The sequence below is a fragment of the Drosophila novamexicana genome, unplaced genomic scaffold (assembly GCF_003285875.2).
Source record: "Drosophila novamexicana strain 15010-1031.04,08,12 unplaced genomic scaffold, DnovRS2.1 tig00000858-arrow-arrow-pilon, whole genome shotgun sequence".
Lineage (NCBI taxonomy): Eukaryota > Metazoa > Arthropoda > Insecta > Diptera > Drosophilidae > Drosophila > Drosophila novamexicana.
Window position 1 is genome coordinate 390,658 of NW_020824829.1, and position 24,601 is coordinate 415,258.

At 44.4% G+C, this 24,601-nt stretch overlaps 1 protein-coding gene across 21 annotated transcripts; it reads left to right on the forward strand.

Annotated features, from left to right (window-relative positions):
- Nucleotides 1-24,550, forward strand: LOC115764452 (ryanodine receptor). 21 transcript variants are annotated; one of them, XM_030707468.1, is made up of 27 exons: nucleotides 1-154; nucleotides 2,905-3,108; nucleotides 3,453-3,464; nucleotides 4,301-4,378; nucleotides 4,445-4,833; nucleotides 4,902-5,426; nucleotides 5,505-5,629; nucleotides 5,703-7,125; nucleotides 7,189-7,792; nucleotides 8,342-8,441; nucleotides 9,422-9,626; nucleotides 9,686-11,659; nucleotides 11,992-12,144; nucleotides 12,216-12,331; nucleotides 12,431-14,703; nucleotides 14,813-15,292; nucleotides 15,428-15,565; nucleotides 15,737-16,023; nucleotides 16,092-18,189; nucleotides 18,471-18,583; nucleotides 19,549-19,897; nucleotides 19,986-20,006; nucleotides 20,108-20,408; nucleotides 20,696-20,830; nucleotides 20,892-21,311; nucleotides 21,367-21,568; nucleotides 21,633-24,550. In XM_030707468.1, exons 1-27 carry the CDS (start codon nucleotides 101-103, stop codon nucleotides 24,319-24,321), a joined length of 15,468 nt encoding a protein of 5,155 aa, XP_030563328.1. In that variant the 5' UTR covers nucleotides 1-100; the 3' UTR covers nucleotides 24,322-24,550. The 21 variants fall into 21 exon arrangements, with proteins under 21 accessions (XP_030563328.1, XP_030563330.1, XP_030563329.1 ...); XM_030707485.1 differs by lacking the exon at nucleotides 19,986-20,006 and having other exon boundaries at nucleotides 2-154; nucleotides 9,686-10,442; nucleotides 10,500-11,659; nucleotides 15,749-16,023; nucleotides 20,720-20,830; XM_030707477.1 differs by lacking the exons at nucleotides 8,342-8,441; nucleotides 18,471-18,583; nucleotides 19,986-20,006 and adding exons at nucleotides 7,973-8,072; nucleotides 18,992-19,101 and having other exon boundaries at nucleotides 101-154; nucleotides 9,686-10,442; nucleotides 10,500-11,659; nucleotides 11,950-12,144; nucleotides 20,720-20,830.
- Nucleotides 24,551-24,601: the final 51 nt, after the last annotated feature.

Here is a 24,601-nt window from a genome sequence, read left to right on the forward strand (position 1 = left end):
GTTTGAGAGTTACCTGGGAAAATAGACAAATAAACGAAATACTACACACAATTGCATAAAACTTGGTTTGGACGCTGCAGTCGTTGCGTAAACCGGCAAAATGGCTGAAGCGGAAGGTGGCTCCGAGCAGGATGATGTCTCATTCCTGAGAACGGTGAGTAAAAAAACAAATAAATATATAAAATACAAGAAAACAATTTGAAAGCACATCTAAAATCAATTACGTTCAGTCAATAAAACATGACGAGGATTTCACACAATTGATGTCATAAAGCACACACACACACGTGCTAGACAGGGGCGCTGATGGGGCTCCATAAAGGATACACGAATCCTATTTATTTATGGCTTCAGACACACAGCCCCAACTTTCTTTATGGCTGTCAATAAATACAAAAGTCAGGTCCACACTTTCAATCACAGCAGTTTAAGGCTTTCGCCAGATTTGTTGGCTCAATTTACATAAACAGCAGCGAGGTGTGGACTGGGAGATGAACACATCAGCTGACAAATGCACCTGGACATATATATATGTAACACCCTTAACTTGAGGGTGCGCTTTTCTAGTTTTATTAACTTTAGTATTAATACCCCTTGCTTAGGCACATCTATAAATGATAATAACAACGTTATTGGCCCTATTCATAAATGTAAAATATGTATTCGTATTTATACAAAAATATATATTTCATATTTACTTATCTGTTAACTCACACGCATAATTATTTTATCGTTAAACTTGTACAAACAAATAACTGAAAGAACAGAAAAAGTAGAGATATTGCTTAATATAGTCAGAATCGCGTAATAGAGCAGTATTTATGAATTCATGTCTGGGTCATCTTTAGCTCGACTTAATATACGCACTCATATAAATAAAGGTATTCAAATACATTCAAATATATACATTTCCACCAAGAAGGCTAGGTTTGAAAAATGTGAAACAAGTCTTCAATGAATTTTCATAAAAAGTTTTGGAACTCTTTTTGAAGCCAAGACCTGACACAACAAGTCTTTGACCCCATTCCCAACAAGGAGAAATGGATATTCCGTATAGTATGAAACACGCCTCAAATCAAATTCAACGAAAATATTTCGAAATTTAAATTATTTAATTCAAAATAAAATTAAAGTAACTACGGTTTGTGCTGTGATTTCATCACCAATTAGTCAGTCAGGAGAAATAGTTTTTATACCCTGAACCCATTAAAAATGGGTATAAGGGTATATTGTATTTGTGCAAAATCCAAATGTATGTAACAGGCAGAAGGAAGCATCTCCGACCCCATAAAGTATATATATTCTTGGTCAGCATCAATAGCCGAGTCGATCTAGTCTAGTCCGTCTGTCTGTCCGTCCGTCTGTCCGTATGTATGAACGCAAGGATCTCGGAACCTATAAAAGCTAGAGACTTGAAATTTTAGATGTAGATGCTCCTAGCTCGCGCGCAGATCGAGTTTGTTTCCGATAATCGATAGCTTACTCCGTTTCCAAGCAATCGATAAAAATCAATATCGATGTCCTGTTTTTTGGGCAATTTTGGTAAATAATAAGAGCTAGAGTCACCAAACTTGACATATAGCTTCTAAAATAGAATATATATATGCATTTGATGTTGGAAGAAGAAGGTTCAGGGTATCCCCTAGTCGGGAGCTCCCGACTAGAACCTCTTACTTGTTTATATATAAAGTCGTATATTGCCTACCTACCTGCCTGTATCAAAACCTACACCTGGCGCCGAAAATGACAGTCATTATCTGTAAATATGTATAGTTAAATCTGTCTGTAAATAAATAGCCCTTGGCCAGTGTGTTGCCCGTAATCCTTGGCGGTTCCCCCAGGGGCCAAGGAGGTCAGCCTGGGCACCTGCCTGCAATAAATAAACATTCTCCTATGCTTTGTAGCCGTATCTATTACTTTGCTGCCCGCCGGCTTTACCGATGCTCAAATTCAATAAATATGCTCCAAATATAGGCTGAAACACAGTAAGTGTTTTTCTACTTTGACCATTTTTTATATTGTGTGTCCTGTGGCCAGGAAATGCTGGGGGGCGTTGTTGTTTTCACAAGACAACTACGCCAGGGGAGAAATTTTCTTGGGTTTTTCTTTTTAGTTGTTTGCCGTCAAATTAGACTTAACGATAATTCTTTCAAATTTATAGCAATAGCTTCCCAAAGGATGTCTGACCTGGTAGAATGGAATACAAATGTATGCGTTAGAATGGAATAGAACGCACCACTCTAATTGTTCTAATTCTGAAATGATCAGCATTTTTACAATATAAACTATCAAAAACTCTAAGAATCTTCCGCTTATACCATTCATAGATTCTGGCATCGACTTTAGCTTAAACTCGTTGTGAATTATAACTAACAACAGCAAAGCGAGCAGAGACAAAACCTTCCTTCCAAATGTTTGCACCTAGATTGTAGTTGTCAGCTCATTGTCCCAGCCAAATGACTAAAATGTTGTGTTTGGCAATTCATTCCGATTGAAAATATGTAAATTGCTCGATTTGAAATCCATTACCGTTCATTTAACTTCGACTACACACAATAATTCTGGCCACACACCCAACTGACTTGGCCAAGTGCTAGGGTTGGGGCTGTGGTCATAGATGATGATGCCTCAAATTCGGTAACACGCTCGCAAGAGTAGCCTTTGCATCGATTCATGTCCTCAGTCAGGCTCATTTTGCGGGTGCATAGCTTTTGGTTGACTGGTCATTCAGGACGCTTGGGTAAACCAATTGGCAATTGGCAAGTGGTATTTGGATGACATGAATGCTGTCTCGTTGCCCAAAAGAGGGGCAAACGTAACGCACTTTCGGTGCAATTGAAATAAACTGTCGCCTGTGAGTTACCATAAACACTGTGATTAATATTATGATCTGTCAATTTACAGGAAGATATGGTCACGCTTTCCTGCACAGCAACTGGAGAACGTGTCTGCTTGGCCGCTGAGGGATTCGGTAACCGGCATTGTTTTCTCGAAAATATTGCCGATAAAAATGTACCGCCTGACTTGTCCCAATGCGTTTTTGTCATTGAGCAAGCCCTATCCGTGCGTGCGCTTCAAGAACTGGTGACAGCAGCTGGATCAGAGACCGTAAGTCCTTAACCAATTGTTTATCTTATTATATTGATTATAAGACCGTAACTTATCAGCATGAGATTAGTCTGACAAAATAAGAACCACTTCTACCTTCTACCCAATTATGTCGTACGCTACTTCCGTTGTTTCCTCTTTCCAACTCCTACGAACATGTAGTCCATGTATTAAATTCCTTCTTCAATAATAATTCACATATATTCATCTTTAAAAAAAAAAAAACGTATCTACAAATCCTCTCCCTCTGCATGACCTCACTATAATTTCCATTTCTCTTTTTACACAAATTGTAACCTATAAATTTCTCGTTATTTTTCAAAATTTTTCTAAATACACAACAGGATAGTCAAGTTGTAAGTATAAAGAACGTTCTTTACTCGTATTTTGACTTTAAAATCGCGCTTCTTTCTCTTTTTTTCTTAATTTATAACTATTACTGTATCTATTCTTTCTCTTTTTCACTCTGCCAGTCTAATGTAGTTGTTGTCCTTATTATTATTACTATTATTATTGTTATAATTATTATATTGCTATTGCCGCTACATTTGCTTCTCTGTCTCGTCCAGCGGGCTTCAGCTAGTTTAATCTATTAGCATTTAAATATGTGTTACTCTCTCTCTCTTTCTCTCTGTCTCTCTGACTCTTTCTGTATATGTTTTCCGACGATTTGTGAAGAACCAGACCGTGGATTCAGTTGACAAATCAGTTATCAAATCGACTGCTCCTACCGCATTTAACAATCTCATTGACATACTCATCAAGAGTGAATTTTGCCTCAGTTCTACCCACAAAGCATCATTCAACTTAACCTGGCATTCTCAATTAACTTCAAGTGCAAAACTCTCAACTACACAATGCTAATTATCAACACTTCGCGATGATGCACTCAGAGAAAAACTCAAGAATGTTGTTTAATTGTCAATATTCGAATAAGGCGTATGTTAGTTTAAAGAAAGCTTTTTCTTTGACAACAATGCTTATTTAACATATTTCAATTCTTTTCTACTTTAATTAATGCTAAAATATAAAACATCATATTTCTCTGAGTGCGCTTTACATAGTTGTTCATTCTCATTCTTTTTTTCTTACTATACACTGATTGTAGTAGCTGTAGAAACCCAAGCAATTCCCCTTAAACTCTCCGAACATCATTTTGTGGCTGCTTACTTATTAATTTTCAAATCTTCAGGGTAAAGGCACTGGATCTGGCCATAGAACACTACTCTATGGCAATGCCATACTTCTCAGGCATCACAACAGCGATATGGTAAGCTGGACTTTTGATAGTTTTGATAATAGATATTTCCAATTGATCATATTTATATCCTTGCAGTACCTCGCCTGCTTGTCAACCTCATCGTCGAATGATAAGCTCTCCTTCGACGTGGGCCTGCAGGAGCATAGCCAGGGTGAGGCCTGTTGGTGGACCGTCCATCCGGCCAGCAAACAGCGTTCAGAAGGTGAAAAGGTTCGTGTCGGCGATGATTTAATTCTGGTGTCCGTTGCCACCGAACGGTATCTGCACACAACGAAGGAGAACGAGCAGTCCATTGTGAATGCCAGCTTCCATGTGACCCACTGGTCCGTGCAGCCATACGGCACTGGCATATCACGCATGAAATATGTCGGCTATGTGTTTGGTGGAGATGTCTTGCGTTTCTTCCACGGCGGCGACGAGTGCCTGACCATACCCAGTACGTGGGGCCGTGAAGCAGGTCAAAAGTAAGTCGCATCTTAATGCAATCTTCATCGAAGTTGAGGTAAAACTAACAGGTATCATTAACTACCAGCATTGTCATATACGAGGGAGGCGTGGTCATGGCACAGGCGCGTTCTCTGTGGCGTCTGGAGTTGGCGCGCACCAAGTGGACGGGCGGCTTCATAAACTGGTACCATCCCATGCGTATACGTCATATAACAACGGGACGCTATTTGGGCGTCAACGATAGCAACGAGCTTATCCTGGTCAAAAAGGAGGAGGCATCGATTGCAACGACGACTTTCTGCCTGAGGCAAGAAAAAGACGACGAAAAGAAAGTACTCGAGGACAAAGACTTAGAAATAATCGGCTCGCCGATCATCAAATATGGTGACACTACGGTCATTGTACAGCATTGTGAATCCAGCCTGTGGCTCAGTTACAAGAGCTACGAGACAAAAAAGAAGGGTGTCGGCAAGGTGGAGGAGAAACAGGCCATTTTGCACGAAGAAGGCAAAATGGACGATTGCCTGGACTTTTCGCGCTCGCAGGAGGAGGAATCAAAGACGGCACGCGTCATCCGAAAATGTAGCAGCCTCTTCACTCAGTTCATAACGTAAGCTCTAACTTATCCCTGTTTTCGTAGAAAGAAAAGAATTTCTTAGTAATAACTTAAGTTATTTCTCACTTTCAGGGCCTTGGAAACTTTGCAGTCCAATCGTCGGCATTCAGTTTTTTTCCAAAAAGTTAACCTTAATGAGATGGTCATGTGCCTGGAAGATTTAATCAACTACTTCTCGCAGCCAGAAGATGATATGGGTATGCTTCATAAGAGCTTAAGTAGCTTAAAGTATATTAAAAACTGTCTTCCTTTTTTGTAAAAACAACATAGAACACGAGGAGAAACAAAACCGTTTTCGTGCCTTGCGCAATCGCCAGGATCTGTTCCAGGAAGAGGGCGTGCTCAATCTCATACTGGAGGCCATTGACAAGATAAACATTATTACCTCGCAAGGCTTCTTGGCCAGTTTTCTGGCCGGCGATGAGACCGGCCAGAGTTGGGATTTAATCTCCACGTACCTGTACCAACTGCTGGCCGCCATCATCAAGGGCAACCACACGAACTGCGCCCAGTTTGCAAACAGCAATCGCCTAAACTGGCTCTTCTCCCGTCTGGGCTCACAGGCGTCCAGTGAAGGATCCGGCATGTTGGATGTGCTACACTGTGTGCTCATCGACTCTCCGGAGGCGCTGAACATGATGCGCGATGAGCACATCAAAGTGATTATATCGCTGCTAGAAAAGCACGGACGTGACCCCAAAGTTCTCGATGTCCTCTGCTCTCTATGTGTGGGTAACGGAGTTGCAGTGCGCTCTTCGCAGAATAACATATGCGATTTTTTGCTGCCCGGCAAGAATCTACTGTTGCAAACATTGCTGGTCGATCATGTGGCGAGTATACGGCCCAATATCTTTGTTGGCCGCGTCGACGGCTCCTCCATGTACCAGAAGTGGTATTTCGAGGTGACCATGGATCACATTGAGCAAACAACGCACATAATGCCCCACCTACGCATTGGATGGGCCAATACGTCCGGCTATGTGCCCTATCCCGGCGGCGGTAAGAAATGGGGCGGCAATGGCGTCGGCGATGACCTCTACTCATTTGGCTTCGATGGCGCCCACCTGTGGACTGGCGGACGCAAATCGCTTGTCGTGGATGCATTGCCCGAAGAACCGTTCATCAGGAAGGGTGATGTCATTGGCGTCGCCATAGATCTGTCCGTGCCAGTAATAACGTTCACCTTTAATGGCGCCAAGGTACGCGGCTGCTTCAGGGATTTCAATCTGGATGGCATGTTCTTCCCGGTGATGAGTTGCTCATCCAAACTGAGTTGCCGCTTTCTGTTTGGTGGTGATCATGGTCGCTTGAAGTATGCACCACCTATGGGCTTTTCGGCGCTCGTACAGTGCCTGATGCCTCATCAGATTTTAAGCCTGGATCCTTGCTTCTACTTTGGTAATCTAAGCAAAAACGTATTGGCCGGACCCTGGCTCATCGAGGATGATACACCCTTTGTGCCTAAGCCCGTGGATACGACAGGCGTTTCCCTGCCAAGCTCTGTGGACCAAATTAAGGAGAAGCTTGCAGAGAATATACACGAAATGTGGGCCTTAAATAAAATCGATGCTGGCTGGACCTGGGGCGAACATCGAGACGACTATCATCGCATACATCCCTGCCTCACCCAGTTCGAAAAACTGCCAGCTGCTGAGAAGCGCTATGACAATCAACTAGCGGTCCAAACATTAAAGTAAGCACAATTAAATGCTCTCGAATGCACTTTTTATTTGAACGTTCTGCTCCCGCTCTACAGAACCATTATTTCGTTGGGCTACTATATAACCATGGATAAGCCGCCGGCACGCATACGTCCCGTCCGCCTGCCCAACGAGATATTCATGCAAGCCAATGGCTACAAGCCGGCACCGCTTGACTTAAGCGCCGTGACGCTGACGCCAAAGCTGGAGGAGCTTGTGGATCAGTTGGCTGAGAACACGCACAATTTGTGGGCACGAGAACGCATCCAACAGGGTTGGACCTACGGTCTGAACGAAGATTCTGAGAATCATCGCAGTCCCCATCTGGTGCCGTATGCCAAGGTCGATGAGGCCATCAAGAAGGCGAATCGCGATACTGCCTCCGAGACGGTGCGTACCCTGTTGGTCTATGGCTATGTCCTGGATCCACCCACTGGAGAGGGCACTGAAGCGCTGCTAGCCGAGGCACAACGCCTGAAATTCGCCGCATTCCGGACGTATCGAGTGGAGCGCAATTATGCTGTTACCTCGGGCAAATGGTATTTTGAATTTGAGGTCCTGACGGCGGGTCCAATGCGCGTTGGCTGGGCTCGCGCCGATTGCTATCCGGGAGCGATGCTGGGCAGCGAGGACACCAGCTGGGCGTTTGATGGTCACAATGTGAGTATACAAGGTTCCAGGGTTGTTCTGTAGGATCTGTCTACGTTATACCCAAGGATTTATGGTTTGAACGAAGGTTCCATTGTGCCTGCCCTCCGGGGGGTAGCGTGATGTCCAGTTCACATCGATAGGTTAGACTTTAATGATCAAGATCAACTCAAAACCCAAACATGATTATAGGTGACAAAAATGCATGCCGGAACGATCGAGCACTTTGGTGTTCGCTACGAGGCTGGTGACGTCATTGGTTGTTTCATCGATGTTAAGGAGCAAACCATCAGTAAGGATTCTAGCTGCACTGTCAACGTTTCAACGTTGTTTTACTTATTGAAATTTCGTTATGATCGAACGCATTTTGTTTAACTCTCTCTACTTTTTATCATTCAATAATTTGTTTTCTAATCAATACTTTTTTGTTAATTTAGCGATACTCTTTCACATCTGATCATTAACCAAAACCAAAACCAACATAGATACATGTGTATAACTGGGGCTTTGAAAGATCACAAGATCAATCTGTACATTAAACATAATATTACAACTTTTTAGGAAGAGAAAGTCTACGGTGGCAACAGTGAATCCTTTGGTAAACAGTGTGGACCCGGGGATATAGTCGGAGTCTTTTTAGATCTAGCCGATCATACTATTAGTAAGAATTTCTTCTACATGCTCGTTTGTTGTAATGTACCCCCAAACAAGATATGTACATCCGTGCTTTTGATATCTACTAAATGTCAAGGTCCCTGCTATACGAAAGCTAAGTACAATACATATGCATATTCAGTGTATCACATAAAAAGTGTCAACAAAGACCCAACGACCGACAGATCAACAATGTACTGTGAAATGGATAAAAAACAAAAATACATATAGTCAATATTCGAAGCAGGGCATCATATTTCGAACCACATACAAATCGGATAATGTTAAATATACAAAACAAAAATGCATTTATAGAAACATTTTGTAGTCCATTATAAATATTGCTCTTTTTTTTTTTAATAAGTCCAACAAATGTCCCATGCCCTAACACCTGATTTTTGTTACTTTGAACACAAAGCCTAACTATTGCATAATATCGAAGGACTACCTGAGCAAAAGGTGACACATCAGCTCATCTAAAATGCTTATTACCTAATTATTGCCTGTAACTACATCCATAGTATTAAGTTTCAATATTGACTAATTAAAGAATGAAATCGAAACTGAAGTTTCATAATATCTAAGTCAAATTTCGGTTACGATTTCAATCAGCCTACCAAAATATTATACAACAATTTGGCATGATAGCTTACAGTTGAATCTGTTTAATCCGCTTTTCTTTTGTGGCAACTAAACCAAGAACTGCAAAGTGAACTGCAAGCAATCTAACACGCACGCATTTTGTATAGGAATTTATTTTGTTTTTCTAGTGCGATGTGACTTTTTGGTGAATTTTGATTTCTATTTAGAAAGTCAAGGCATTACGGATCGATTAGTAAGCACATTTTGTGATCCTGTGCAGATTACGGCCTGATTAGAATTCTTAATTTATTTCAAAGCGGCTTCGCTTAGATACGTTTATGCATAACATACGTTCAAATTCTGCTGGCTGATTAAGAACTAAATCAAATTCAAAACCTTATACAGGCTTCTCATTGAACGGAGAACTGCTTATGGATGCCCTGGGTGGCGAGACAACATTTGCCGATGTCACTGCCGAGGGCGTGGGCTTTGTGCCCGCCTGCACCTTGGGCGTGGGTCAGAAGGCGCGTTTAATTTACGGTCAAGATGTGGACTCCCTAAAGTTCTTCACCACGTGTGGTCTACAGGAAGGTTACGAGCCATTCTGTGTGTAAGTATTCGGAATGAGAAACATGATCGGAATTGAAATATTATCCGTCCCATTTGCAGCAATATGCGACGCCCAGTTACGCATTGGTACACAAAAGATCAGCCTATATTTGAGAACACCGAGGAAATGCCCGATTGCCGCATTGATGTGACGCGTATTCCTGGTGGTGCCGATACTCCGCCTCATTTGAAAATCTCGCATAACACGTTTGAGACAATGGAAAAAGCGAACTGGGAATTCCTGCGTCTCTCCCTGCCTGTTACTTGCATGAGTGACTTCATCAGCGAACAGGAGAAGGCGAGGCGCTGGGAAGAAATCAAAATTCGCCAATACCGCTTAATGCGAGAAGCACAAGAGGCGGCAGCACAAATGCAAACCCAAACAGTGGCACATATGGATCACATGCTCAAGGGCGGCTTCAACATGAACGACATCAAGGGTTTGACACGCAATTTCGATGACCACGCCGAGGCAGAGGCAGAGCATATGATGCGTGTGCCCTCGCGACCATCACGCAAAGGCTCCTTGACGCGTAATATAACCTTTGAGTCCGATATGACGGCTGCATTAGATGAGATGCAGCGCTCGTCTTCGGTGTTGGATATAAATGGCTTGGGGGATGAATTGGATGACAAAAAGAAACGTGGTCGTAGTCCATTCAAGTTCTTTTCGAAGAAATCCCGCGATCAGAGCCGTGAGAAAAATGGAGCAAGAACTGCAGATGCGTCGCTAGAACGCAGAAATACGGTAGCCCATGGCAGGAACGTGGTTAACCAGCAGATGACAACACGAACACCAACGCTACGACTAAATAATGTGAGTAGAAGAAGACTTTTATTCCATACAAACAGTTTATGTATAAACTTACTTCAGGCCGAAATACCACCCAGCCCAGTGCCTCAGGGTCCAAAGCAGTTGAGCTCATCGAACTTGGGCCAGCCGCCCGTGGAATCATCTGGAAATGAAATGTTCGATGCCGAGTGCCTTAAGCTGATCAACGAATACTTTTATGGTGTGCGCATTTTCCCTGGTCAGGATCCCACCCATGTTTACGTGGGCTGGGTGACCACCCAATATCATCTGCACAGTCGCGAGTTCAATAAGAGCAAGGTGCGACGGGGCTCGGTATACATTGAAGATTACTATGAAGTGCCCATCGAGCGCATAGATCGTCAGAGCTGTTACGTAGTACGCGCGGATGAGCTCTTCAACGAGGTAACGCAAGATGCTTCGGGCAAAGGTGCGTCGCAGGGCATGTTTGTAGGCTGTTTTGTGGACACAGCAACAGGCATCATACGGTTCACTTGCGAGGGCAAGGATACCTCACATCGCTGGATGATGGAACCGGATACGAAATTATTTCCAGCCATTTTCGTTGAAGCCACCAGCAAGGAGATCCTTCAAATTGAGCTCGGTCGAACACCAACTACGCTACCCCTGTCGGCAGCCGTGCTGCCCACCAGCGACAAGCACATTAATCCACAATCGCCACCTCGATTGAAGGTGCAGTGCCTGCGGCCACATCAGTGGGCACGTGTTCCCAACACATCGTTACAGGTGCATGCGCTCAAGCTCTCGGACATACGTGGCTGGTCGATGCTCTGCGAAGATCCAATCTCAATGCTAGCGCTACACATACCCGAGGAGGATCGTTGCATCGACATATTGGAGCTTATCGAAATGGATAAGCTGCTCTCCTTTCATGCGCACACGCTCACGCTCTATGCCGCGCTCTGCTATCAGTCAAACTATCGGGCTGCACATGCACTTTGCCAGCATGTCGATCAGAAGCAGCTGCTTTATGCCATACGCTCGGAGTACATGAGTGGACCGCTGCGTCAAGGTTTCTATGATCTACTCATAGCCCTGCATCTGGAGTCGCATGCCACCACAATGGAGGTATGCAAAAATGAATATATTACACCCTTGGGTGTTGAACTGAAGGAACTGTACGCTGAAGATGAAATGCGTCACTCGCTCCGTTCGCTTGTCACGGAGTCTGTGCGCCCACAGCTGCGCATGACGGAAATCACGTAAGTGCAGACGTGTTAGGTTAGCTGCGGCTCCTAAGATTACTTCCTTGCATTATCACACAGTAGTAGACCACATTTACATACTTGTACATTTTAACGACAGGCATAAGTATGAAAGGTTCTCTTTTCTGTGGCCCATTATCCATATTGCATCTGTGGTTTGCTCATAACCCATTTTATTTCCAATACTTTCAATCAAAACACCTGCACTGATCCAACACTCTATGCACCACCAATCGATACCGATACCGATCACAACAACAACAACAACAACAACTCCACCCGTTCAGACCCCCTGTGATTGCAACATCTAGTATGCCAAGTGTTTCTAGCGAACCGATACCCAACATCGATCAGTTGTACTCCCCGAAGTTCCCATTAGAAGTAGTCAGAGAATTTGTAATGGAAGCTTTAAAGGATGCTGTGGAAATAAATCAAGTGCACAACCGTGATCCCATCGGTTGGACCAATGAGAACCTATTTTTGTAAGTATACGGAATATAAATGCATAATCGTGTGTCGATAATTTATTAACGATTTACGAATTTAATTGTAGACCACTTATTAAGCTTACGGATCGCCTACTGTTAGTGGGCGTCCTTACTGATGAGGACGTTCAGAAACTATTGGTAATGGTGGACCCAGAGACTTGGGATGCCACTTTCGAGAAAGGTGGGAAATGACTGAAGGAAACTTATACAAGAAGCTTTAAAAAATATTCAACACAATTTATCAAAGTCGTATCTAATCCTTTAACTTATCTTTTTGCAGAGGGGAAAGACGAGCATCGCAAAGGCCTGCTCACCATGAAAATGGCTGAGGGAGCCAAACTACAAATGTGCTACCTGTTGCACCATCTGTATGATACTCAACTTCGGCATCGGGTGGAGAGCATAATTGCGTTCTCACACGATTTTGTGGGCGATCTACAAACCGATCAGTTGCGCCGTTATATCGAGATTAAACAATCCGATTTGCCAAGTGCTGTTGCGGCCAAAAAGACTAAGGAATTCCGTTGTCCACCCCGAGAACAAATGAACCAGATTCTGTGCTTTAAGAATCTTGAGGTTGACGATCAGGACAACTGCACCTGTGGTCTTGAGTTGCGCAGTCGCCTAAGCGAATTCCACGACTGTCTAATGCAAAAGGTGTCGCTGAATGCGCTGCAGGAGCCTGATGGTACCGAGAGCAATGCAATCGAAGAAATCAAAACTGGCCCCATAACGAAAATCTATAATTTTATCAATACCGTCAAGGAATTAGAAGAGGGACCCAAAGAAGTGGAGGAGCCTGAGAAAAAGACACCTGAAGAGATTTTCCGCAAAGTCCTAATTAAAACCATCGTCAGCTGGGCTGAAGAATCGCAAATAGAGAATCCAAAATTAGTGCGCGAGATGTTCAGTTTACTAGTACGGCAATACGATACGGTCGGTGAGCTGGTAAGAGCTCTGGAGAAGACCTATGTGATTAACAACCGAGCACGGGATGATGTCGCTGAGATGTGGGTTGGCTTGAGCCAGATTCGTGCATTGCTGCCCGTCCAAATGAGCCAGGAAGAGGAGGAGCTTATGCGTAAGCGTCTCTGGAAATTGGTCAACAATGCCACATTCTTCCAGCATCCAGATTTGATACGCATTCTGCGCGTTCATGAAAACGTCATGGCCGTCATGATGAATACTCTAGGCCGCCGTGCTCAAGCCCAGAGTGATGCCCCCACCCAGACCGAGGGGGCCGAGGGTGTTCCTTCCAAGGAGAAAGACACATCACACGAAATGGTCGTGGCCTGCTGCCGCTTCCTCTGTTACTTTTGCCGTACCGGCCGTCAAAACCAAAAGGCCATGTTCGATCATTTTGACTTTCTGCTGGACAATGCGAATATATTGTTAGCCAGACCCAGTCTGCGTGGTTCCACACCATTGGATGTGGCATATTCGAGTTTGATGGAGAACACAGAATTAGCTCTGGCACTTAGGGAGCACTATTTGGAGAAAATTGCCGTTTATCTATCCAGATGTGGCCTGCAAAGCAATTCGGAGCTTGTTGAAAAGGGCTACCCCGATTTGGGCTGGGATCCAGTCGAGGGTGAACGATATCTGGACTTTTTGCGTTATTGCGTTTGGGTCAACGGCGAGAGTGTCGAGGAGAATGCTAACCTTGTCATTCGTCTTCTTATCCGTCGTCCAGAATGTTTGGGACCGGCTCTAAGAGGAGAAGGAGAAGGTCTCTTCCGGGCAATCGTCGAGGCCAATCGTATGTCGGAGCGCATATCAGATCGTTGTAAAATGCAAGACGAAGCCGAAGGCACCATAGCCGGACTTAATTTTACACATCCGTTGCCCGAAGGCGATGAAGACGAGGACTACATCGATACCGGTGCCGCCATATTGAACTTCTATTGTACGCTTGTTGACCTGCTGGGAAGATGCGCTCCAGACGTGTCTGTCATCGAGCAAGGCAAGAACGAATCACTGAGAGCTAGAGCTATTTTGAGATCTCTTGTGCCACTGGAAGACCTTCAGGGTGTGCTCAGCTTAAAGTTTACGCTCACACAAACTGCTCCCGGGGAGGAGCGTCCGAAATCGGATATGCCCTCAGGCCTCTTACCCAATAACAAGCAGAGCATAGTGTTATTTTTGGAACGTGTATATGGCATCGAAACGCAAGATCTTTTCTATCGGCTGCTGGAAGATGCATTTTTGCCGGATCTGCGTACTGCCACTATTTTGGATAAGAGTGATGGTTCCGAAAGCGACATGGCCTTGGCCATGAATCGCTATATCGGCAACTCCATTTTGCCATTGCTTATCAAGCACTCAAAGTTCTATAACGAGGCTGAAAACTATGCCAGCCTCTTGGATGCCACACTGCACACGGTCTATAGGTTATCCAAGAACCGTATGCTAACCAAGGGGCAGCGTGAGGCAGTATCCGATTTCCTAGTGGCGTTGACATCGCAAATGCAACCTGCCATGCTTCTGAAGCTATTGCGCAAGTTGACTGTTGATGTATCCAAGCTATCGGAATACACGACGGTTGCACTCAGGGTAAGTTTGAAAGTCAAAAATAGTATTATACCTACATTATAGCAAATAATACTTATTTCGGGGGAAAGCCTAGTCACTAGTCGATTAATAAACTGTTCCCTTTCTACAGCTGCTCACACTGCACTTCGATCGCTGCGCCAAGTACTATGGCTCGACTCAAGGCCAGGGCTCATATGGGGCTTCGTCAGATGAGGAGAAGCGTTTAACAATGCTTCTGTTCTCGAACATTTTTGACTCGCTGAGCAACATGGACTATGACCCGGAACTGTTCGGTAAAGCCCTGCCCTGTCTAATAGCCATCGGCTGTGCCCTGCCACCAGATTACAGTCTATCGAAAAATACCGACGAGGATTACTATGGCAGACAAATGGGCGCACCCGATCAACCGCAATATGTACCAAATCCAATCGATACCAACAATGTACATTTGGACAATGACTTGAATTCGTTGGTTCAAAAGTTCAGCGAACATTATCACGATGCTTGGGCCAGTCGCCGATTGGAAGGTGGCTGGACATATGGCGAAGTTCGGTCCGATAACGACCGCAAGCATCCACGCCTCAAGCCCTACAATATGCTTAGCGAATATGTACGTAGTATCTATACATTGAGCAACTCGTTCTAATGGCCATACTCATCGTTAATTGCAATCATATGCATCTTCTACATGTGTCTCTGAGAATATTGAGAACCATTTATCTAATATTTTAAACTGATCTTTCAGGAACGTGAGCGCTACCGTGATCCAGTGCGTGAATGCCTTAAGGGTCTCCTGGCCATTGGCTGGACCGTTGAGCATTCTGAAATGGATTTACCACTCAATCATCGTGGCTCTACGCGTCGTCAATCGAAGCCTACAATTGTATGTATCCCAACACTACTGACTAATATATATTTCCCAATATTTCTCTAACGCCTCTTGAAAATTTCTTCCGCCTGCAATGGAATACCCCTAACACAATTGGCAAAACCACTTGTACTCAAAAACCTGAACACACGCTTGCTTTCACACTGCTGGCGCTTAAACAAATAGCATGATTTTCAGAATGAGGGCAGCCCCTTCAACTATAATCCACATCCTGTGGACATGAGCAACTTGACACTAAGCAGAGAAATGCAGAACATGGCCGAACGTCTGGCTGAGAACTCACACGACATATGGGCGAAGAAGAAGAACGAAGAGCTGAACGGTTGCGGCGGTGTCATACATCCACAGTTGGTTCCCTATGATTTACTCACGGACAAGGAAAAGAAGAAGGATCGCGAGCGCTCGCAGGAGTTCCTCAAATATATGCAGTATCAGGGATACAAATTGCACAAGTAAATAGTAACGAGAAGGAACTAAACTAAACATTCTAGCTTAAACCCTATATTCCTGTTACTGATAGGCCCTCCAAGGGTGGCGCTGTTGAGGAAGGAGGTGCCACACAGGCTGCCGTTGAGCTGCGCTTCTCCTATTCGCTGCTGGAGAAGCTCATCCAATATCTGGACCGTGCGACCATCAACATGAAGCTGCTGAAGCCATCGACCACGTTTAGTCGAAGAACCTCATTTAAGACGGCATCGCGAGACATCAAGTTTTTCTCAAAGGTGGTGCTGCCTCTGATGGAAAAGTACTTCTCAACCCATCGCAATTACTTTATTGCCATTGCCACGGCCACAAACAACATAGGCGCCGCTTCGCTCAAGGAGAAAGAAATGGTTGCATCCATATTCTGTAAACTAGCCGCATTGTTGCGCAATCGTTTGAGCGCTTTTGGACCTGATGTACGCATCACTGTGCGCTGCCTGCAGGTGCTTGTCAAGGGCATTGACGCCAAGACATTGACCAAAAATTGTCCCGAATTTATTCGCACATCTATGCTAACATTTTTCAATCAAACGTCCGATGATCTGGGCAACACCATTATGAATCTACAGGACGGAAAGTATAGCCATCTGCGTGGCACACACCTGAAGACCTCCACATCGCTGGGCTACGTCAATCAGGTTGTGCTGCCAGTGCTAACAGCCATGTTTGACCACTTGGCCGCCTGTGATTATGGCAGTGATCTGCTGCTGGATGAAATTCAGGTGGCTTCTTACAAGATCTTGGCTGCTCTATACCATTTGGGCACCGATGCTACCTTAACGCATGATCGAAAGTATCTAAAAACCGAAATCGAGCGACATCGACCTGCTTTGGGCTCGTGTCTGGGCGCTTACAGCTCGTGCTTTCCGGTCGCGTATCTGGAGCCGCATCTAAATAAGCACAATCAGTACTCCCTGCTGAATCGCATTGCTGATCATTCGCTGGAGGCACAGGACATTATGGTTAAAATGGAAAGCTGTATGCCCAATTTGGAGGCGATACTGAGTGAAGTGGACCAATTCGTCGAGTCGGATAAGACTTACAATGATGCGCCGCATATTATTGATGTCATACTTCCGCTGTTATGCGCCTATCTGCCGTTCTGGTGGTCCCAGGGCCCCGACAACGTGAGTCCAACTAGTGGCAACCATGTGACCATGGTCACAGCAGATCACATGAATTCGCTGTTGCGCAATGTGCTCAAAATGATCAAGAAAAATATTGGCAACGACAATGCGCCCTGGATGACGCGCATTGCGGCGTACACGCAGCAGATAATCATCAATACATCTGAGGAACTACTGAAGGATCCATTCCTGCCGCTGGCCGAGCGCGTCAAGAAGCGTACCGAAAATATGCTTCATAAGGAGGAAAGCATGCGGGGCTTTATCAAGTCAGCTACCGATGATACCTCGCAAGTTGAGACGCAGCTTCAAGAGGATTGGAATCTGCTAGTCCGCGATATATACTCGTTCTATCCGCTACTCATCAAGTACGTGGACTTGCAGCGCAACCATTGGCTAAAGGATAACATTCCAGAAGCCGAAGAGCTTTACAATCACGTTGCAGAAATCTTCAATATCTGGTCGAAGAGCCAATACTTCTTGAAGGAGGAACAGAACTTTATATCAGCTAATGAAATTGACAACATGGCCTTAATAATGCCCACGGCCACACGACGCTCGGCCATTTCGGAGGGCGTGCCGGCAGTGGGCGGCAAGGTGAAAAAGAAGAAAAAGAACAGGGATAAGAAACGCGACAAGGACAAGGAGGTGCAGGCAAGTCTGATGGTCGCCTGCCTGAAGCGTTTACTGCCCGTTGGACTTAATCTATTCGCGGGACGAGAACAAGAGCTGGTCCAGCACTGCAAGGACAGATATTTGAAAAAGATGCCCGAATATGATGTCATAGAATTTGCACGCAATCAACTAACGCTACCCGACAAACTGGATCCCTCGGATGAGATGTCCTGGCAGCACTATCTATACTCGAAACTGGGCAAAACGGAAGAGATCGTCGATGAGCAGGCACTGGAGAAGGTTAACACCAATTCAAATGAGAAGGGTAAAGACAAGACAACAGAGACCGTCGATCGCATTGTGGCCATGGCAAAGGTGTTATTTGGCCTGCATATGGTAAGTACGGACGGACTTATTACAAAGTTTGTAATACAAACCTATATATGGTATTGCAAATACATGTACTCGCATACAAGTATCTATCTTTTTTCACTTATGTACAATATTATTTTTCAATGCCAATTGATATTACTTACTTATACTTTTTGAACTTTGCACATTTCTAATTTTCTTTTCGATACGATACCCAAACAAACAACTATATAACGTACCGCTAAACAACATTTAAATTTCAACGGTTTTATATGCTGACCAAATCGTGAACCAAACAATTACAGATCGACCATCCACAACAGCAGAGCAAAAATGTCTACAGGAGCGTTGTATCGATCCAAAGGAAGCGTGCCGTCATTGCATGTTTCCGTCAGACATCGCTACATTCTCTACCCAGGTTATTACCAACTTATTAACTACTACAAGCAAACATACATACATACATATGTCGATTCGATAGGTCTGTGATGAGTGATATGTATGTATGCAATGTAACGGTACTCTGCGAAAACGATGCTAACAAATAAGAATTTTAGTTGTTAGAACAAGACATTTTACTTACACTCAGCTACAACTTGGGACCAAGCGATAGGCCTTTATACCTATTTGATCTAATATTATTTATAATTTCTATCACATTCCGCACTTTGATATTTTTTGTTTTCATTTTCCACTTTTGTATTTCAACTAACAAAATTGTACTAACGCGCAATACCACTTAGTGTGACCGTAGTGCTCTACACCCATTGTTGTATTATATGTATATTTTTATGCTCTTGCTCTTGCTATTGTACGCTCCATATAGGCAACCGGCGCCAAGAACAAAACAAAACATTGGACTTCGAAAATTTCGGTCGCTCGACGCCAGGCAGTTATTTCAAGCTTACGCGCCAAGCATCTATATCGTTTCAGCAGGTGGTAGCCACATAAAATACTAATATCTTATACACACACGAGTAGTATTCAAATGTATACAAAAAAGAAAAAAAAACTCTTATACACATGTATATAAGTATGTGCAAATGATCGCTTAACTGATTTCAGTTATTTTTTAGTATATTTAGTATTTAACTCCTTGCAGAATCGTGTATTTATCATATTTTAAATGTATGGTCTCTCTTATTACTTATTGTAAAATTCTGAAGTATTTATCGATCTTATTTCGTTTATTTCCATATTTTGTATTATTTATGACAATAATCAAAAAACTCTGCAAGGATAATATTTAACGTTCGGCGAACCGATTAGCTTTCTTTTCGTAGTATGTAAAAGCTTTTAAATTTAAATACTAAACGCATGCCCATTAACGTTGACGGTTGATAAATTCAAATATTTCTAATCGTGATCTATTATTGCCTACAGACATCGTGCCTGCAATATCTTTGCACGCACCTACTACGAGCAATGGCTGCAGGAGGAAAACGTCGGCCAGGAGGTGATGATTGAGGATCTGACTCAGACATTCGAGGAGTCTGAAAAGTCCAAAAAAGATGAAGAAGAAGCTGACGGTAAGCCGGATCCATTGACCCAGCTGGTGACCACCTTCTGCCGCGGTGCCATGACGGAGCGCAGTGGTGCCCTACAAGAGGACTTGCTGTATATGTCGTATGCGCAAATAGCGGCAAAATCCTGCGGCGAAGAAGAAGAGGAGGGCGGTGAGGACGGCGAAGCCGGCGAAGGCGGCGAGGAGGGCGAAGGCACAAGTATTCATGTAAGCTTAGCGATAATTAACTACCAAATGCAGAACTAATCAAACGTAACCCAATTGTGCTTTCAAATCAATCAAATTTGATTGCAAGTGTCGCATGTCCCATTTAATGGTAACTATTTAAGCTAAATTTAATAACTGAGCCCACTAACGTTGCACTTTGCTATATATGAAGCCATATGCTAACAATCAAATACTCTAAACTATCGTTAGGAACAAGAAATGGAGAAACAGAAGTTGCTATTCCATCAAGCGCGTCTGTCGAATCGTGGCGTTGCCGAAATGGTGCTGTTGCACATATCCGCCTCCAAAGGTATACCTTCGGAGATGGTCATGACGACACTCAATTTGGGCATCGCCATATTGCGTGGCGGAAACATTGATATACAGATGGGCATGCTGAATCATTTGAAGGAGAAGAAGGATGTGGGCTTCTTCACATCCATCGCCGGGCTGATGAACTCGTGCAGCGTGCTGGACTTGGACGCGTTTGAGCGCAACACGAAAGCCGAGGGTAAGTTAGTGTGCCTCCCAATTTCGGGATATGACAACCTGAATCGTGAATATCCCGCTTTTAATTTGCTGCCCTCTTAACTTATTATTATTGTTATTGTGGCATCATCGTGCACCACCGTCTCCTGCATTTATTCTGAGTTCAATTATTAATTTGGTCTCTCCTTCCGACTACTGTCCCAATCACCCAACATACTCGCATGCCATCACCACCACCAATCCCGTATATGTACTTGATCCCCGCTATCGTTGTAAATCCCAATGCAACATTTTTGCAACACAACAAAGAGTATATTCCAAGTGCGGGTGCAGGTCTTGGTGTCGGCTCGGAGGGCGCTGCGGGTGAGAAGAATATGCACGATGCCGAATTCACGTGTGCTCTCTTCCGGTTCATCCAACTCACCTGTGAGGGACACAATTTGGGTAGGTGACAATAAATCAAGCAAGTTGACATATACATGTACTCATAATTAATTTCTCATAGAATGGCAGAACTATTTGCGCACACAAGCGGGAAACACGACCACGGTCAATGTGGTAATTTGCACTGTGGATTATTTGCTGCGTCTACAGGAATCGATCATGGACTTTTACTGGCACTATTCCAGTAAGGAAATCATTGATCCTGCTGGCAAAGCGAACTTTTTCAAGGCCATCGGAGTGGCAAGTCAAGTGTTTAATACCCTCACTGAAGTCATACAGGGTCCATGTACTTTGAATCAGCAAGCCTTGGCCCATTCCAGATTATGGGATGCTGTTGGTGGATTCCTATTTCTGTTTTCTCACATGCAGGACAAACTCTCAAAGCATTCGAGTCAAGTGGACTTGCTGAAAGAGCTGCTTAATCTACAAAAGGATATGATCACCATGATGTTGTCCATGCTGGAAGGCAACGTAGTAAATGGTATGTCCTTAAATTTCCTGTACCCAATATATTTAATTACTATTATTCTCTTCAGGCACTATTGGCAAGCAGATGGTGGATACCCTTGTTGAGTCTGCAGGCAATGTTGAACTGATTCTTAAGTATTTCGACATGTTCCTGAAATTGGCCGACTTGATTGAGTCGCCCAGTTTCCATGAGATAGATATGAAGAACGAAGGCTGGGTTATACCCAAAGATTTCAGAGAGAAAATGGAGCAATCCAAGAACTACACACCGTAAGTGAAAAACAGATTGTTGACAGCCAGTTTCTTATGGTGTTTTTTATTAAACCGCATTTAGGGAAGAAATGGATTTCCTTTTGGCCTGCTGTGAACGCAATCACGAAGGTAAAATTGACTATAGAGCCTTTGTCGAACGTTTCCACGAGCCATCAAAGGAGATCGGTTTCAACCTGGCTGTGCTGCTGACCAACCTAAGCGAACACATGCCCAATGAGCCGCGTCTGGCGCGATTCCTAGAGACGGCTGGTTCTGTGCTGAACTACTTTGAGCCGTTCTTGGGTCGCATCGAGATATTGGGCAGCTCGAAGCGTATTGAACGTGTATACTTTGAGATCAAGGACTCCAATATCGAGCAATGGGAGAAGCCGCAGATTCGCGAATCAAAACGAGCCTTCTTCTATTCCATTGTGACCGAGGGAGGCGATAAGGAGAAACTAGAAGCGTTTGTTAACTTCTGTGAGGACGCGATCTTTGAAATGACCCATGCCTCCGGACTGATGGCAACGGACGATGGTGGCAGCAATGTGAAGCGTGATACCGCCTATAGTTCCTATATGAGTGAAGAGGAGGAGGAGCGTGCCGCTCGCGATCCCATCAGACGCACAATTACCGCAGTAAAGGAGGGTCTTAAGTTCGGAGTGCACATGCTGAGTCCATCGAACATCAAACATCAAATCGGAGTTATGCAAACCAAATCTATACCTGAGCTGATTGTTGGTTTCTTCAAGATCATATTCTATATGTTCTACTACACGGGCTATGCACATTACTGTGTAGTCCGCTATATCTTTGGTATTCTTTTGAATTTGATGCGCGGTCCCGCACCAGAGCAGGAGGAGGAAGAAGCTGTTGTTGAAGAGGAAACATTTGGACGTGCGCTGCCACCGTTGCCATTGGAAGAGCCGCCGGGCACTGTTCAGGCCTTTGGCCTGGACATAAACAAGGAGGAAAACGGCATGTATAAGGTGGTGGTGCACGAGTCTCCAGCGGGCTCTTCTGTTGAAGAGGGCGGTGAATCCAGTCCAGAAGATGGCGCAGCTGCTACTGCTGAACTTATCGAGGGCGAACCATATCAGGAGCCCATTTCGATCGTTGATCTGCTGGGCGGTGAGGCCGCTAAGAAAGCGGCTCAGGAGCGTCAGGAGGCACAGAAGGCCCAAGAGGCAGCCATGGCCTCCATCGAGGCGGAGGCTAAGAAGTCATCGGCAGCACCACAGGAGACACCAGCTGTGCACCAGATTGACTTCTCCCAGTATACGCACCGCGCCGTCAGCTTTTTGGCCCGAAACTTTTACAATTTGAAATATGTTGCCCTGGTTTTGGCCTTCAGCATTAATTTCATGTTGCTCTTCTATAAGGTTACCTCGTACCCCGAGGAATCCGATGGATCTGGTGAGGATGAACTTATTCTAGGATCGGGCTCGGGTGGTGGTGCAGACGTAGCTGGCTCTGGCCTGGGTGGTTCGGGTGATGGTGGCTCTGGCGATGGCGATTTTGATGAGGACGATATACCGGAACTTGTGCATGTGGATGAGGACTTCTTCTACATGGAGCACGTTTTACGAATAGCCGCATTGCTCCACTCCCTTGTGTCATTGGCCATGCTGATCGCCTACTACCATTTGAAGGTACCGCTGGCCATATTCAAGCGGGAGAAGGAAATCGCACGACGTTTGGAATTTGATGGTCTATTCATTGCCGAACAGCCGGAGGATGATGATTTCAAGTCGCATTGGGACAAGCTGGTCATCTCGGCCAAAAGCTTTCCGGTCAACTATTGGGACAAGTTTGTGAAAAAGAAGGTGCGCCAAAAGTACAGTGAAACCTATGATTTCGATTCAATCTCCAACTTGCTGGGTATGGAAAAGAGCGCATTTACCGCACAGGAGAGCGAGGAGACGGGCATCTTAAGGTACATCATGAACATCGACTGGCGCTACCAAGTGTGGAAAGCCGGCGTTACCTTCACCGACAACGCTTTCCTCTACTCCTTGTGGTACTTTAGTTTCTCGGTGATGGGCAACTTTAACAACTTCTTCTTTGCGGCCCATTTGCTGGATGTGGCTGTCGGCTTTAAGACCCTGCGTACCATTCTACAATCTGTCACCCACAATGGCAAACAGCTGGTACTGACAGTCATGCTCCTCACGATTATAGTGTATATATATACGGTAATTGCGTTCAACTTCTTCCGCAAGTTCTACATACAGGAGGAGGACGAGGAAGTGGACAAAAAGTGTCATGACATGTTGACCTGCTTCGTGTTTCATTTGTACAAGGGCGTGCGAGCAGGCGGTGGCATTGGTGATGAAATTGGCGATCCGGATGGGGATGATTATGAGGTTTATCGCATTATCTTCGACATCACATTCTTCTTCTTCGTTATTGTTATCCTGTTGGCCATCATCCAGGGTTTGATTATCGACGCATTTGGCGAGCTGCGTGATCAATTGGAGTCGGTCAAAGATAATATGGAGTCCAATTGCTTTATATGCGGCATGGGCAAGGACTTCTTTGATATAGTGCCGCACGGCTTTGATACCCATGTTCAGAAAGAGCACAATCTGGCCAACTATATGTTCTTCCTGATGCATTTGATTAATAAACCGGACACGGAGTATACCGGCCAGGAGACATACGTCTGGAATATGTACCAGCAGCGCAGCTGGGACTTCTTCCCGGTCGGCGACTGTTTCCGCAAGCAATACGAGGATGAGCTCTCTGGCGGCGGTGGTGGTGGAGGCTAGCTCCCCATAGTCTAGATTCTCTCATTTTTCATTGAAAACAATTTATAATGGTTGATAACGATATGATAATGATGCTTGTTTCAATTCTTTTTTTGCTATGTCAATAATTTTAATATAATCTAAGTACTTATACATATGTATGGATATTTTGCATATATATGGACGGATGGATGTTGATGATTCTAGCATGTACAGTTAGAATGCTCCTAACTCAAATAAATAAATCGATTCATTTATACCGAAGGTATTGTTATATTTTTTATTAAGGACACATTGATAA